Consider the following 15,357-nt stretch of genomic DNA (forward strand, 5'->3'; position numbering starts at 1 on the left):
ATGCAATGTGGCCAGTTTTTTTTTTTTTCAAGAGAACAGAGCAAAAGGATGTTATTTACAGATGGAAAGATAATTATGTCTCTTTTGTCACAACAAATTATTTTTCAATATGTGATTAAAATACACTTTTCTATCCCCTAATACATCATGTTATGTTAAAATCTTTTTACTAAGTTCTTAAAAACCATTGCTGTTTCCACCCCTCTTATATACAGCCCAAGAATTCCATGGCTTTTTTTTTTTAGTGCTTCTTCATGAAATTCAACCTAGGAAATCTATTTCCCTTCTATTTCAAGTGTTCTCAAAAGAGAAAAAAACCTTACAGAAGCTGCAAAWTTGCAAACAACTGATGGATGGATACATCTTCAGAGCTACCTCATGTAAGGACACTAGTTCAGATTTTAGAAACAGTGTAGACATATTAATACAGTTCTACACCCTGTTAATTTACGCTTCCTCTCAGCTGGGTAATTAGCAAAGGTGGATCTACAACACTCATATGTTAGGAATGAGCTTAGGCACCTCAGCATATGCCCTAGAAGGCAGAAACTCATTGTTCCTTAGAATCTGCATAAATATGGGGGAAATTCTCACAGGCATTTCCCTCCAGAGATTGTGCAAGGTGCTGCCAGCTCCTGGATCAGCTCCAGCTACACTTCCTCTGACAAGAGGCATTTCTTGAGTGAGAACCAATGAATTCACTATTTGCAAAGCAATTTGAGACTCTTAGATAGGAAAAAAAGGTGTGTGTGTTTGTGTTAAGGATTTTGAGGTGGTTTCTGCCATCTGGTCACCTTCCTCCTGGTTCCCATATAATGACTTCCTAACATGTTAACCAGTTTTTCATTGGGAAATAAATTCCCAGAGATTCAGGTTTCACAAAAGGATTTACTGACATTTAAAAAAAAAATTTAAAAAAAACAGTGGTTTATCAGAAGCTACAGAAATCAGGACCTCTGCTTGCACTAAGGGAGAGACAGATGCCACCAGCCAGTTACCCAAGAAAAAGGCAGGAGACAGGTGTCAGTCATCCTGACAGCTCCAACACCTGCCAGTGGCAGTAGCAAAGACAATAGGAAGAGTAGAATTCACCTGGTGATCAGGCCTTGCTAGTTCTTCTGCTCCCAGGAGGATTTGCTATTTTAATTAATTCCAGTAACATCTTAAACAAAATAAATGCATTTAAATAGCAACTGTGACAACTATAACATGATGAACTAGGGTCTAGTTATACAGACAAAGAAAATAGCAGTCATGCATGTATACAACAAAAGGCAGAAGTTCAGTTAACACTTACGATATCTTTAACAAAAAAAGCCTTCTGCTATGTAATTTTCATACATGGAAAGGTTTCAACCACAGCAAATTGTCAATTTGTCAGCTTTGTCAGTTTGGTGATTCCCAGCTCATGTGTGTAGCACAGCYGCATTCAGTACAGCACGCTGCAATGCCAGTGCATGAGCAGAGTGTACAGTGCTAGCTTCTCTGAAGTCCCAGGGAAATGAAGTTTTACTGGGATTTTCCAAACAGCAGCTCCATCTAATGTAGAACAGASCTCATAGTCTCTTCTGATTTTATTGTACTTCTGATAAAAAAGAACATGGTGCGATACTTAGCRCTAAGTTACTACATTGGTGTAAGTAAGGGATTCCTTTGTCGTTTGATCCCCACTTTCTCCCAGCAGAGGAAATTTCTCTGTCCTGAGCACTCTGGCTRTGCAGGCTGTCTGCATTCCTGGGACATTTGTGCCTTTGCATGTCTATCCCAGCATTCTTTAAAGTCATGCTTATATTCAGATGTAGGTATGTGTGGCATGCATCCATCTTGAGAAGCATAGTGTAAATTACTCCACTAGTTTAGTTGTATAATAGATCCTGCCACATCACAAGTGGCTGTGKAGCTCTAAAATGGCAGAACTCCTTAATGAGGCAAGAGTCCATGAGACCAGAGGATGACTATACTTCTTTACCATGTTTTTTACTTGCTTTTCTCTCAGTAGCTTTTTGTCTTCAGCCTTTAGGCTTCTTCATCYAACAGACTCTTCCAGCACGTACAATTGCTAGCTACATCTTTCCAGCTTGGGATTTCAGTAGTATAAGCATTCATCCCTTCACCAACTGCAGGCTACCTCAGTAACGCAGCTCTGCAACAGTACAGTCAAATGTGTGCTGGGTGATTGCTTTTCGGGTTTTTTYAGTGTTAGGTGCTTGGTTTAGCATAGATGTTCCATCAGAGAGCAGAATATTGCAGWTGCCTTCCCAAAACAGAGACCAGTCATGAAACAACACTGATCCAGAGAAGAGAGTTTCCTCTTGAACCTTCAGAAGCAGTCAACACATTCTCAGACTCAATTGTTGCTCTTTTTAGATTGGTATTTATTACAAAGCAATTATAAACTAACAGAAAAATAATGCAGAGATCCTGAAACTCATATTCAGTTTATGTGTGTGAAAATTGTATCATCATCAATAAGCAGCTGTTCTCCAACCAGATATTCAGCTGCTGCTTTTCTAMATGAAATGTGGAATGTCTTCCATCAGGTGTCATGAGTAGGTGGCCTTTGTCATGCTGGGTGAAAAACTCATGAGGAAGCAAAGAAAACGATATGCCACAGTGTGCTGGTACCATTACCTATTTCAGTGAAACTGCAGTGCATACTTTTCCACAAACCATTCTGCAAAGTTTAGACAAGACTTAAAAATACCTTTAGGACAATCAGTTTACTTTTACAATGGCTGAAAATGCCATTTCTACAGACCAACCTGAAAAAAATGTTGTTTATGTAACCCATGAAAAAGAACTCCACTCTAGCCACACATTTTTCCTGCAAACATCCAGTAATAATTCCTCTATATGTTTCTATGTCACCTACTAGCTCAGTAGCCTTTCCTGGTAAAGACAGCTTCCGTGCCTTGTCTAAGGTACTTCTGCATTCCTGGCCCAGAGATGCATTCTGCTGGGATGAAATCACTCCCAGGATGTTGCAGGGCACTCCTTTCTTAATCTCCACATGCTAATTTAACTAGATGGTAGCCAGGGACCAAATCATAAGAACTTCCCTGCTGATGGTGCATGTAGAGCCAGTGGTGGTATCTTGAGCTATCTGAGAGTCAGGTCTCCTCACAGCACCCTGAAGATTTTTACAGTTGCAATCAGGATGCTTCAGGCTGTGAACATCACTCACCAAGCCCTGCCCCAGCCTGCTACAGCCTACTCCCACTGCTGTRGGATGTGCCGGGATCCCCCATGGCAGGCTGCCCAGATCTGCTGCCTTTGGCCACCTCTCTGAAGCTCTTCCTCATTCTTGACAAACTCWGGCTCCATGATGGAAAAGATGCTCTAATTGCTTCCTTCCTTCACCTCCTCCAGGCACTGGGGCTGGGCACCTCAGCCAAAGGCTGTGGGGCTGTGCGTGGGCTGGGGATAYGGATGATCACTGCTGCCACAGCGCTGCTTTTCACAAGCTGTGTGTTTCATGGGTTTTATTACTAAAATTTCTTCCTCTTCTAATCAGAGCACCTTCTCACCAAGATTAGCAGCAGTCTTGGTTGGATATTGAATTAAAAATGCTCACATCCAGATTGGAAAAGTCCCTTTCAGGCACACAGCCACAGTAACCCTGATTCCAGCAGAGGAAATTTTTCCATGTCCATGTCCACAGGAACATGACAGGTATATGCAAGGTCACAAGAATTGTATCCTTCAGATTATTGCTTCCTCATACGTTGATCCATCATGGGACAGAAAACTTTTGTGGAATGAGACTATGCACATGATATTGTGTTGAAAGACATTTCCAAAATGCAAAACTTCAAATATTGATCAATACAACATGGATACTCTCACTCCACAGTGATCCCATAAATGCAGAGATGTATATTTAATAAATAAATGCATTATTTATTATTTCTATTACTTATTATATAAATCTGAAGAGACATTTTATTTGATTGATAACTCAGGCTAGTTGCATAGTCTTTTCAGTACTGTTAACACTACCTTCATCTTTTATTGTTTGCAGATGTTTAACTATTAGACTTTTTCAGATTCTGAAAAACAGGTCTATTTGAAAACTTAAAGTGTTCAACTGCACGTTCAAAATTATTTCCATACATAAAACAGTAYAGGATAGTTTATCAGTTAAAAGAACAGTGCCCTGTTATAGTGCTTTAACCTCCCCAAGCAGAACAACTATGACAGAGAGAAACTAGGCTGAGCATGAACCATCTGAGGGCTGAGACTCTGTACACCTAACTCCAGATTGCTGTAAAATTAGTGTTTACATATGACAGCTGTCGAACATTTCTGGACTCTCATCTGAAGTAGACATTACCACAGGACACGCATCACACTCTGAAAATCTCTGTTTCTGACTACTGATTCTCAAGGGTATAGAGAGATCTATCTCAGGCACAGATGGCTTGCATTTTTATATCAAATATGGATTAGACAAACCATGTGTCAAAGTTTTGAGCTGATGGGAAGTGGCCTAATTTGATCCGATGAAGCTCATTTTTGAAGTGGGAGGTGTGCTGATCATGTAATTCCAGCAGTCTGTATTTTAGGTATTCCCGTACCAACACTCAGGGTGGGAGGGAGGCACCTGGCTGAGCAGAGCTGCTGCTGGAGTCATGCTCCTGCAAGCACTGTGGGGCTGGGGGTGGCTCAGGGGTTGACTCCTGCCTTTCCACTCGCTGCTGAGCCTGGGGCTGGAGCTGTTCCTGACAGCAGGCTCTGGCCCTTGTGGAGTCAAGGAGCCCATGCCAAGGAGTCTGGTGCCAGCAGGACCCAACCCTCCCACCTGCCTCAGCTCCTGGTTCACATTACCGAACCCGACCTGCACCAGAAGCAGATGTCACAACTTGCTCCTAATGTTGCTGTGCTGCGTGGCAGCTTCCCACTCTTCCCATGATCTCAAGAACCACTTCCAAAACCAGGCAGAAGCCAGAGCTCCTGCTTTGCACAAGGGTGAGAGCTTAACCTGCCGCTCTTCTGCCAAAGGCCTGCAGCTCTCCCAGCTGCACAAACCATGAAAAACAAGGAGCCCATGTCTGGCAGGGAAATGAGGTATGACTTGACCTGAGATGTGATGCATCTTAACCTTGTTAAAACATGGCTCATGATGAATTTAGAAGTATGCATGCAATTGTTCTCCTCTTCCCTCAAATGCATTATTATAGGAGACCTGCTGCAATCCTCAAATATTTTGGTATAAACTCTAATGTCTGAAAAACCAGAACTGACTCAGCCTGTTGCTCTAGCATGGGGCTAAGCACCAGCCAAGGCCCAAATAATACAGATTTCTTAATGCAAATAAAAATTAGCACATTGGTGTAAAGACACATGCAGTTGCTGGCAAATAAATAGATTTCCATAAATTTCTAACAGACAATCCCTCTGAGCAGGCAGAGACTCTCACATTTAAGTCTTCTGGTAGTTTCAGCAATGAAAAATTAATATTTGAGAAAAATTTAGGAGAGAAAAATGTGTATGCATCATGGTAATGAGCATGCAAGTACACAGGATAGAGTATGATATTCTGAAGATTGAGGAAAACAGTGCCTCTGTAACTACATACAAGAACAACTCAGTCCATCACCAATGCATTGTCATGAATTTTGAAATATAAAAAATAATCCTTCTGTGTGAGATAGGGGCAATATAGAGGTCTATGAATATATCAGATGATTCCTTTGGTCCACTACCGTTACATCTGTCACCTCGACATTTCATGACCCTTAAATGTCTTTGATCTCAGTCTATGAGATGAATCCTGARCACACAATGGAAAAACAAACACATCACTGCGTGGGATTAAGAAATGGAGACAAGAAGTGTCATATGTATAATTATCATAAGTAATTATAACTCAGGAGCTCAAATCTTGTTTCATTCTTTCATTATGCTTTTAAATTCCTGATCCCTTGTAAAAAATAGATGTTATACCGAAAACTGATCAATAATGTTTTCAGCCTGTTTTTACTATCTACAGAATTCTTCATCCTCTACATGGTCCAGAATTTTAGTATCTCCCCAGGCTGGAGACGACAGACATTGTAAGCTAAGTATTTGCAAGATGAAATGCCACCAAGACCCTGGACTTATTACAGAATATATCTTGCGAAAATACAGTATCTTTTATCACAGGTTTTTCTGGTTTGTTTTTTTTTAATAATAATCCTAATACTGGGAAAACACAATCACTAAAGTTTGAAAAGTGATGTGAAAAAAAAAATATTGTGAATAGGAGTAAAAATTTGTTTAAATTTGTCAGCACCCAAATTGCAGCAGAACTACCTGGTAAGCAGCTTAGCACAAAGGTCACCTGTCTGCCTGTTCATGGTAAGACTTCAACTTTCAGATAAAGCTCCTTTTCAGCTTCATTTTGTCTCAGTAGAACTTGTCTACATGGATTATAGTGCAAATTTTCACAGAATTATCTGCCTCAGAAGCACACTTCATATAATACAGATAGCAAATAATGCCCAGATTCACTGCACAGACAACGTAGTAGCAGAATGAAAACGCCCATTAAAATCAGTCATTTCTAACAAAAATAAATCTTTGACACTCATGCACAAGAAATAGCCCTAGCACATTCCAACATCACTCCTTTTACAGAATGCCACTGCAGTTTCTTCCTGATGGAGCACAGAAGTGGTGAAAGATCAGGGTTCAGKAATCCAGGACTCCCTCATAGATTGCAAGGATTGAGATCATGCTGCCAAAGCCATTGCAGCAGAGCATGCCTCACTGTTACTTTTGGCCCTTTCAGTTACAAAAAGTATTGTAGGCTCACCAGTGGATTGTAAGGAAACTGATACACGTGGTGTACTTGAAGGTGTCCCTGCACATTGCAGGAGTTTGGAACAAGATAACTTTTAAAGGTGCCTTCCAACACAAACCTATGATTCTATGAAAATCACATAAGAGGGATAAAAAGATTCAAACAAATAGACTTAGAGGMATTTCCCTTGTAACACTCAAACTGCTGCCATCATTCTTTATCTACCTGAGCCTTCTCTTTTGAGAAAAACAAAAGCCTTAGCACTCTTTGGTTCTAAATTCTGTTGTTCATAATACCTTGAAATCACCTTTGTCTGGCACAGAACTGCCATCTCTCCATGGCTGTCCACCATCTCCCGAGGAATCAATGCCTGAGTTTTCACCCTAAAGAAAGAAAGAAACAATACGTGATAATGTTCAAACAACAGCAGCATTATCAGGGTAGATAACTAATTTCTACTTGCAATAATTTATGCTGAAACCTCGATTAGAATTGCTGTTGGTTACACCCAGCTGTGTTACTGCACTCAGATTAATKAACAAACCACCACATGTTTTGGTGCACGCTGGCACAAAATCCATGYCAGGAGTATGCTTTCAATGATTTAATGAAGGAAGAACCATGGCAGCTGTAAAATAWCCAGAAGGTGTCTCTATACTTACTACATGAAAAAGGCTTGCTTTTTGTTTTGAATGTGATATTTTGGCAATCTGCTCCTGCTCTTAGCAATATCAAACCTCAGTTTTAAACCTTAGCAATATTAAACCTCAGAACCAGAATATCTTCTCTGAGTTTGAACACAGAATGTGAAATATTACAGTTGCAAAATTTTAAATCTAGCTATTCAATCTTTTTCAGGAAAGAGAAGTTCCAAAATACTTCTACAATGTAGGGTGCCTCTTTTTTAAATGCTTTGTAGAGCACCATTAAAAAACAATTTCTACAAAAAAATTCTGTTTCTGTTTCCAAAGAACTTCCTGACGTGATGTGCCTTCATCCAGTCAGAGAGCACACAGAACAATGCAAAAGTACTACAGTTAAAACTRAATGCAAATCTTGAAACAATGCAGAGAATGCAAGCAAAATGAAAATATTCACAATCAAAAAGGGAATGTGTAAGTGGAATTCAACTTTCTATTCCTGGTGTCTATTCTGTCCTTATTCCATTGTCAATAACAAAAAAATAAGTTTTACACATTATGATACATGTAAAAATCTTGTTATTTATACAGAAACATTAAGTTTTTAACAAAATTAGCATTTAACTGCAGAAGGAAAAGGCTGATAATTCAGTCACCTAAAGAAAGTTTCCTTCCCTGTTCATTTTTTCCCTTTCTTCTATTTTTCTGTCCACATACTACTCTGACTTTTCTCATTTTGTTTATGAAGATAAGATCTTTGGCTGCAATGGATTCAGAAGGACTTTTGTCACTGACAGCCTTGAAAAGAAAATTTTACCTTAAACTCCTTCAGGCAGAGTCACTGCTGCCTAGTCCCATCAGACAGCAAATTTGYACATTAGCTTGCACACAAACATGCTCACAAAGCAGAATTTTGTTTTCTGTCAAATGCAGAAGACCTTAAGTAAAACTTTAAAGCCTTTTTCTTACCTCTAGTGCATTTGATGGCATCATGGTCTTCCCTGGATTCATGTAATAAAGTGATTCTGGCAACTCCATAGGCAGCAAATCCTGAGACATGTTTTCAGGATATACTCCTGGTTCTTCCATGGACAGGAATCCTTTAGACATGTTTTCAGGATACACTCCTGGGTCATCAATGGGCAGGAATCCTTTGGACATGTTTTCAGGACATATTCCTGGTTCCTCCATGGGCAAGAATCCTTTGGACATGTTTTCAGGATATACTCCTGGTTCTTCCATGGGCAAGAATCCTTTGGACATGTTTTCAGGATATACTCCTGGTTCTTCCATGGGCAGGAATCCTTTGGACATGTTTTCAGGATACACTCCTGGGTCATCCATGGGCAGGAATCCTTTGGACATGTTTTCAGGATACACTCCTGGGTCATCCATGGGCAGGAATCCTTTGGACATGATTTCAGGACATACTCCTGGTTCCTCCATGGGCAAGAATCCTTTGGACATGATTTCAGGATATGGTCCTGATTCCTCCATGGGCAGGAATCCTTTGGACATGTTTTCAGGATATGCTCCTGGCTCCTCCATGGGCACCAATTCGACAGATATATCTTCAGGATCTCCTCCTGGCACCTCCATGGGCAGCAGTTCTACAGAGATATTTTCAGAACCTGGCACTTCTGTGGGCAGCGGTTCTAGAGCCACGTTTTCAGTATCTGCTCCTGGTACCTCCACAGGCAGCACTTCCCAAGACATGTTTGCAGGATGTACTCCTGTGGGAGTCAATGACTAGTTATTTTATAAAATGACCTGAGGCCCCACCCATCTCATCTCTCTAAGTGAAGGACTCCCCTCCCACTGCCGAAGACAGCSGAGCGCCAAGGATAGGCTGCTCCAGGGAAGGACCTTACAGCACAAGCACAGCAGCCAAAAGGAATGTGGTGCCTTCCTTTGTCTGGGAACCTCTGCCAGGCTGTGCCAGCCCCGCAGGTCCTGCACGGCTGCCACCCTCATGCTGTGTGTGCAGAGTCCCAGCTCACAGGGCGCCGCCACCGAGGCCTGCTCCTTCAAACCCAGCTCTTGACAGCTCCTGTGAGGGGAAGCTGGGCCCTGGAAAGGGCCTGTGCCTGTAAATAAGTGGCAGTGACATTCCTGCGTGCTGGCATAGCCCTGTGCACTTTGGTCACAGCCTCCCCACGGGCCGGGCCATCTGATGGGCTTGCAGAGGGGCAGTGCCCTGTGCCACAGAGCAGCCCCGGACAGAGCCATCCCCACCGCCTCACACAGCACAAGGACGGACAGTGCCCTGTGCCACAGAGCAGCCCCGGACAGAGCCATCCCCACCGGGGGACACATCACTGCAAGAGGGACAGTGACCTGTGCCACAGAGCAGCCCCGGACAGGGCCATCCCCACAGGGGGACACATCACTGCAAGGACGGGCAGCTCCAGCTCTTCCTGAGCTGCTCCTGCTCCTTCTTCCCAAGGGAGAGAGGCCAAGGGGTGGGTGGAGGGCTGAGCAGCTGTAAGAGAAGGTGATGAAGGGGCTGGGAGCAGCAGCACCCGATTGAGGGTGATTGCACAGCGGGAGAAGTGGAGGTGGACACCTGCAGTGGGTAGCAGAAGTCTTGAAGTCAATGCCCACGGCCCCAGGACTACTGCTGCACCCAGCAGTACCTTAAATAGGACAAAAAAGGCACAAGGGAAAATGAAATAGCCGTGCAAAGCAGATAATAGTTATGCTTTTATATATTTTACAGGGAAAGGTTGTTGAACTTTAAGTGACAACTATGGGAAACTCCCTTCAAGGTGAATGGAATACAGCATTCAGTGGTTGCATTTTATCACTTTTATTTTACACAGATTTGTTCAACCAAACAGCATGAATAAAAGAGAATATGAACATCTCCAGGCCKACCCAATGGAAATTACCATCTTCAAACACAGAAAAACAAATGAATAACAAACTAGAAGCTCCAGTAGGCTGTGTCATAGCATCTGCATTCCCAGCATGAAAAGTAGCTCTGCCCACACTGGAAGTACAAGAGCATCTTTTGGCCTCAGGTCATGGACACTCTGAGCTACATCCTGGAGAACTCTTTTTACAGCCTAATTTAGGGAACAACAATCATTCTTTTTTTTTTTTTTTTTTTTTTTTTTTTTTTTTTTTCCTGGCCAGAAAAGAAGACCTGGTTGACCTTGCAAGACCTGCCATGGGACACTAAAAATGCTTATCATTAGAGCAGAACAGCTTTCCCAAGGCTGGTTAGTTCAGAGAACCATTAGCAAATTGATAATAAGTGATAAAAGTCCCTCTAAAGTTGGTGAACCTTAAGAAAACTGAGATTCTCTGTCCTCAAGGAAACCTGTGGAGCAGGAAGATGGATTATGTGTACAGATTTCCATGTCTGCAGAATGAATTCCCCATTATAAGCACACTTGGCCATCTGTAATGATCTGTATGGCCTTCAGCTAAATCAAGGTTCTCTGCTTCCATCTGAGTCACTCCACAGGGAATGTCATAAAGAAAGAAATCTCCAAGGCTCTCATTAACTACTGAATTAGTGCTATCTCATTTAAAATCTGAATTTACAAACCTGGATGGTTTCAATTTGGAGAATGAAAAACAGATGTTTCAAGTGGAAATATTTTCATTACGTTACRTATTTCAGTAATTTAAGACTAGATGAAAGAAAACAACCACCTGTTTCAAAGATCTGACTGTAATTGCCTGGCAGCAAACTGCACACTACTCCTTTAGTGTAGTGACAACACAGTCTTATCTTGCTTATCACACAGAATGTGCCAAAACCAGCACAACYTTGTACTTCCTCTGCTGCTTAGATTTCTTACTCATCCTACAACTGTGGTTTGCAGAAGCATCACTCACTTGGCAGAGGTACTTGCATTACATCTGACTGCAGAGACAAGCTGTGGAGAGATTGAGCTACATGACAAACTTMAAATTTTTCAACAAGTTCAAATGTAGCTTTGTGATTCCTTTTATCTCAATCTTGGACTGCACTAAAACCACTGAAAATCAGTGTCCCCTTCAATGCCTTGCAACAATATATATGCTTGCCTAGCCTTGAACAGGCCGGGCAAAATGAGCCTGACAAAGTGGAAGCACAACCAGGACTGGCTGTGATCACCTGACTACTCTCAGACATACAAATCCTTCTATACAAAAAAGCAGCTACTCACATAGGAGAGTAGAGTCATATGAGAGCTCTGGCTCAGCTACATCCTTTTCCTGCAGGAGAGGAGTGGYGATTTAGGCTATTGCTTGTGCAGTTAGTGAAGGAAGGAGATGTGGGGCAAGAGGGAAAACTCACAGGAGACAGGGGYGTAACTGCTGTTTGTTATCCTACCCCTGAAACAAGTAAGAAGCAATCTTTTGGGAAATAAGTCTTAAAGCAAGTGTTTAACCAAAAAGTTTAAAAGTACTAGAATGTATTCTCGTTAGGATCATACTGAGAAAAGTATGGCACTTCATATGCATTGCATAGATGCATCCGTATTTGTATGCATCTAGCATATAACAAGAACAAACCTCTAATACTGAGACATATTCCTTTCCCAGTAGAGAGGCCATCATCTTTAATGAYTTTGTATGTCACTGCACTCACAGTTAAATACTTGTATACGTTTCTTTCATGTTATAGTTACTGATACACTGGATAAAGCCCAAAACTTATCAGACCAGTCTTAGAGCTGCCTAATTGAAGTGTAAATTTATACTCTATTTTATCTCTCTCAGATTTTATGCATGTTGCAAATGCACAGTTCTCAATGGTTACCTGTAAAGTRGGCAAGTCCTCGTGCATGGAATTCTCTCACTGTGGGATGATTTTCTGTACTTGGAGAAAGTTCCCCAGAACTACAGTTCTACAAAAGCAGTTCCAAAGTTCATTCTTCACAATTCTGCAGACTACCCACAAGTTCATCACATCCCCATGAGTTGAAAACCAGCCCAAATGCAATGTGAACAGCACAATGCCTCCCCCCACACCCCAATCGTCTGTGGGTTACAGGCCATCAGCTCCTGCACTAGCAGAAATCATGGASTAAAGATTAAGAGTGACAAGAAGAGGTGTTGGTTAAGGGTCTGTGAAGGATTTTCTGAATTATTTTCTGTATGTGGGACCAAAGCATTTAATCTTCAACAAATTCTAAGAKATCATAGCATCTTTTAAACATCAAAACCAAGTTGCATCTTATRTTTACAAAGTAGACATTCAATTAAATGCAGCTCAAGGAGGAATTTGGAGCATGACTTGCTTTTAAGACTGGGTGTCATCCAGCTGACTAGCAGAAATTGCAAAATTGAAGTAACTCCTTGCTCAAGATTTAAAAGTACATATTAATATTTGTAGAAACTTGCAGGTTCTTACCTGATRGTTATCAGTCTTTAATGATGCTCCATTTTCTCAGCAGAAGAAAGGAAACAGGAAGGGAGAAAACTAACACAGATTATTAGCTGAGAGAGAGAAGGCGGCAATAAGCAGTAGTTGGCAGGAAAAGTTAAACTGCTAGGGGCTAAGGAACCATATTTTCCCAGTGTTTAAGGGCAGAAAAAAATAAGAGAGAGCTGGGAGCTAGGAAGTACTCACAGCATGCATATCAGATATCTGTAAGCCCAGATGGTCAGAACCTCAGCAGTAAGATTTAGTACCATGACATTTTCTAYRTTAGAGTTTTTTAGTTGCTATTCTTTTTAAAGGACCAGCCTATCAAGACTGCTTTGAAAAGACTAGAGGAGTGATATATCTTTATCMACATTTTAAATGTTTGCCTTCACCATTCTTTTGTTCCTGATTTCCTCTTTCTTTTCCTCTTTCTATTCCCTGCCATCTTTTCTTTACTACTGACTTCTTTGATTTGAAAGTATATGTTTTCTACCTTTGTCCATTTTAAAACCTCCTAGCTAAAATTCCATTATTTACTTTACTTATGTATTATAATTTGTTTTTTCCTTCTCTCCTTTCTCCCTCCTTGCTTTTTATACCATATTAAACTTACTTAATCATTCTTAATCTTTCCCCATTGTTTCACATCTCTGTACTCTAATCGTGCYTCCACAAGCATCTGGTTTGGTCATATTTGAAACAAGCATGAATATCACATGCATTAGGGCAACTGGGATCAGGGTGTGACATCTGGGTGAGACGTCCATCTCATGGAAAAAAGGACATAAGCAATAGTGGGTTGGAGCAAGTGCAAAGGAGACCTCAGGAACCAGGAGTTAAAAAACAGGAGACATGACAAAATGACACATGCCAGAGTTTTGATACCATGAGCTGGAGGTGTAGGAGTGCTAGAGAAGTACTTTATGAACACTGCAGGAGTGCTGGGCTTCAGCACGAGCCCTACAAGAGAGAGACTTTCAGGAGGAACTCAAAGGTACAAAGCTTCAGTGGCATGAATGACACAAACTCTCAGCCATTCTAACTGTTGACCAGCTTACAGTGACCAGGACATGAGGAAATAAGGCCCTGACGGCCTCCTCTGCAGTACTGTCTCTCTAGTAAGACAGTGGGATATGGCACATACACAGCAGAGCTTTACATGTGAGCAGGTTTTGGTACAGGGTTCCTAAGATAGGAGTCCTGTTTTACCACCCACGTTCTCCTGTATCTGCTGTGGCCAACACATTTCCCACCACTCACAGGGTGCAACCCGTAATCTCACAAAAGAATAGCTCATTTCACTCAATGTTTGCATTATCACTTCTTGCACTACAGAACAGCACAAAATGCTGCTGCCAGCCATCCCCTTAGCTCCTTCCCATCCTCTTCAGTGGCACTCACCCAATAGGACTGTCTGAGTTCTCACATGCCTCACGAGGAGTTAAAGAATCCCACTGCTGCTTTCCTTAGATTCCTGTGGTCTGAGTCACCTCACTGAGCTGCCCAGTTCTTCATGCACCTTTGTGATAATCAGAAGGGCTGGGGCACAGGTGCAATTGCATGCTAATCCCTTCACTTACTATAGATAATGAATAGGTAAGAAGGAAAAGACAGACACAGAAAAGATGCAAAACATATTAATTACAACTAAGGAGGTCAGCATGTTAGTGTTTGTGACTCCTATTACCACATCTACCAAGAGCTCTATCTATTAAAACATTTAGAAAAATCATGTTAACTCCTGCTGGTGCTAACACCCTGATATAGCATGGGCCTAGGTTTTTGCAGTGCTTCTCTCCCCCCTACTTCTGAAGGCATAAGTCCATGAGGTCACTCCTCTTTCCTTTGAAAAGGGACACTCCCAACCTGCAAATCCAAAAAGTGCTTTTAGATGCCCACATCTGCAGCTGTTACCTACATTCTTTCAATGATTCAGTAAAGCCCAGAGTCACAGCATAGGAAGCATATCCCATTAAAAGCTGAACCAGGACTAAACAATGCCATCAGACAAAGCCACACAAAACCTCCATGCTGGCCTGCAAGGACCATGACAAGGATCTTCTGCAAGTATTCTGTTGGGGGGTGGGACAGGCACCCTGAGAGGTGCAGCAGGGCACACCTCGGTGGCACACAGAGTAAATGAAGCTTCCCACTGTTAAAAGCAAACAACAAGGGAAGCAAAGGGGTATAGTTAAAGACAGGGATGGGAAGAGAAAGGCAGGCTTCTTGAACTTTGGTGTCATCAAAGGACTTGGATGGCAGGGGTAGGAACTTCATTTGCAGCTATTGAAGGTGCCTGAAACCTCAGCTGTAAGATGGGCAGTTGGGGGAAGTAGCAAACACATGTGTCACACCAAATGGGGTTGTCATAATGATAATCAGGGAAGCCTGGGAGGGAGTTAGAGCTGGGACAGAGGACAGGCAATGCTGAGAGGGACCAGATGAMTCAGCAACGGAGATCACAAAGAAGGGAGCCCTTAATGAGCACCAGCAAGTAAACAGCCATTTCAGCACACTAGAGGTTTGAACCCAGGCTGCAAACTGGATGAAAGTGTGAGGGC

At 41.9% G+C, this 15,357-nt stretch overlaps 1 protein-coding gene across 1 annotated transcript in view; it reads right to left on the reverse strand.

Annotated features, from left to right (window-relative positions):
* The window catches only part of LOC130572404 (uncharacterized), a 51,704-nt gene extending 42,528 nt beyond the window's left edge, over positions 1-9,176 (reverse strand). Inside the window, exons 1-2 of the mRNA XM_057364097.1 lie at positions 8,398-9,176; positions 7,084-7,170 (exon numbers count right to left, since the gene is read on the reverse strand). Coding sequence (XP_057220080.1) covers positions 7,084-7,170; positions 8,398-9,144 — 834 coding nt within the window. The 5' untranslated portion in view covers positions 9,145-9,176. The remainder of the gene's footprint in view (positions 1-7,083; positions 7,171-8,397) is intronic.
* Positions 9,177-15,357: the final 6,181 nt, after the last annotated feature.

The sequence above is a fragment of the Malurus melanocephalus genome, unplaced genomic scaffold (genome assembly GCF_030028575.1).
Source record: "Malurus melanocephalus ecotype Western Australia unplaced genomic scaffold, MMel_1.1 scaffold_2, whole genome shotgun sequence".
Lineage (NCBI taxonomy): Eukaryota > Metazoa > Chordata > Aves > Passeriformes > Maluridae > Malurus > Malurus melanocephalus.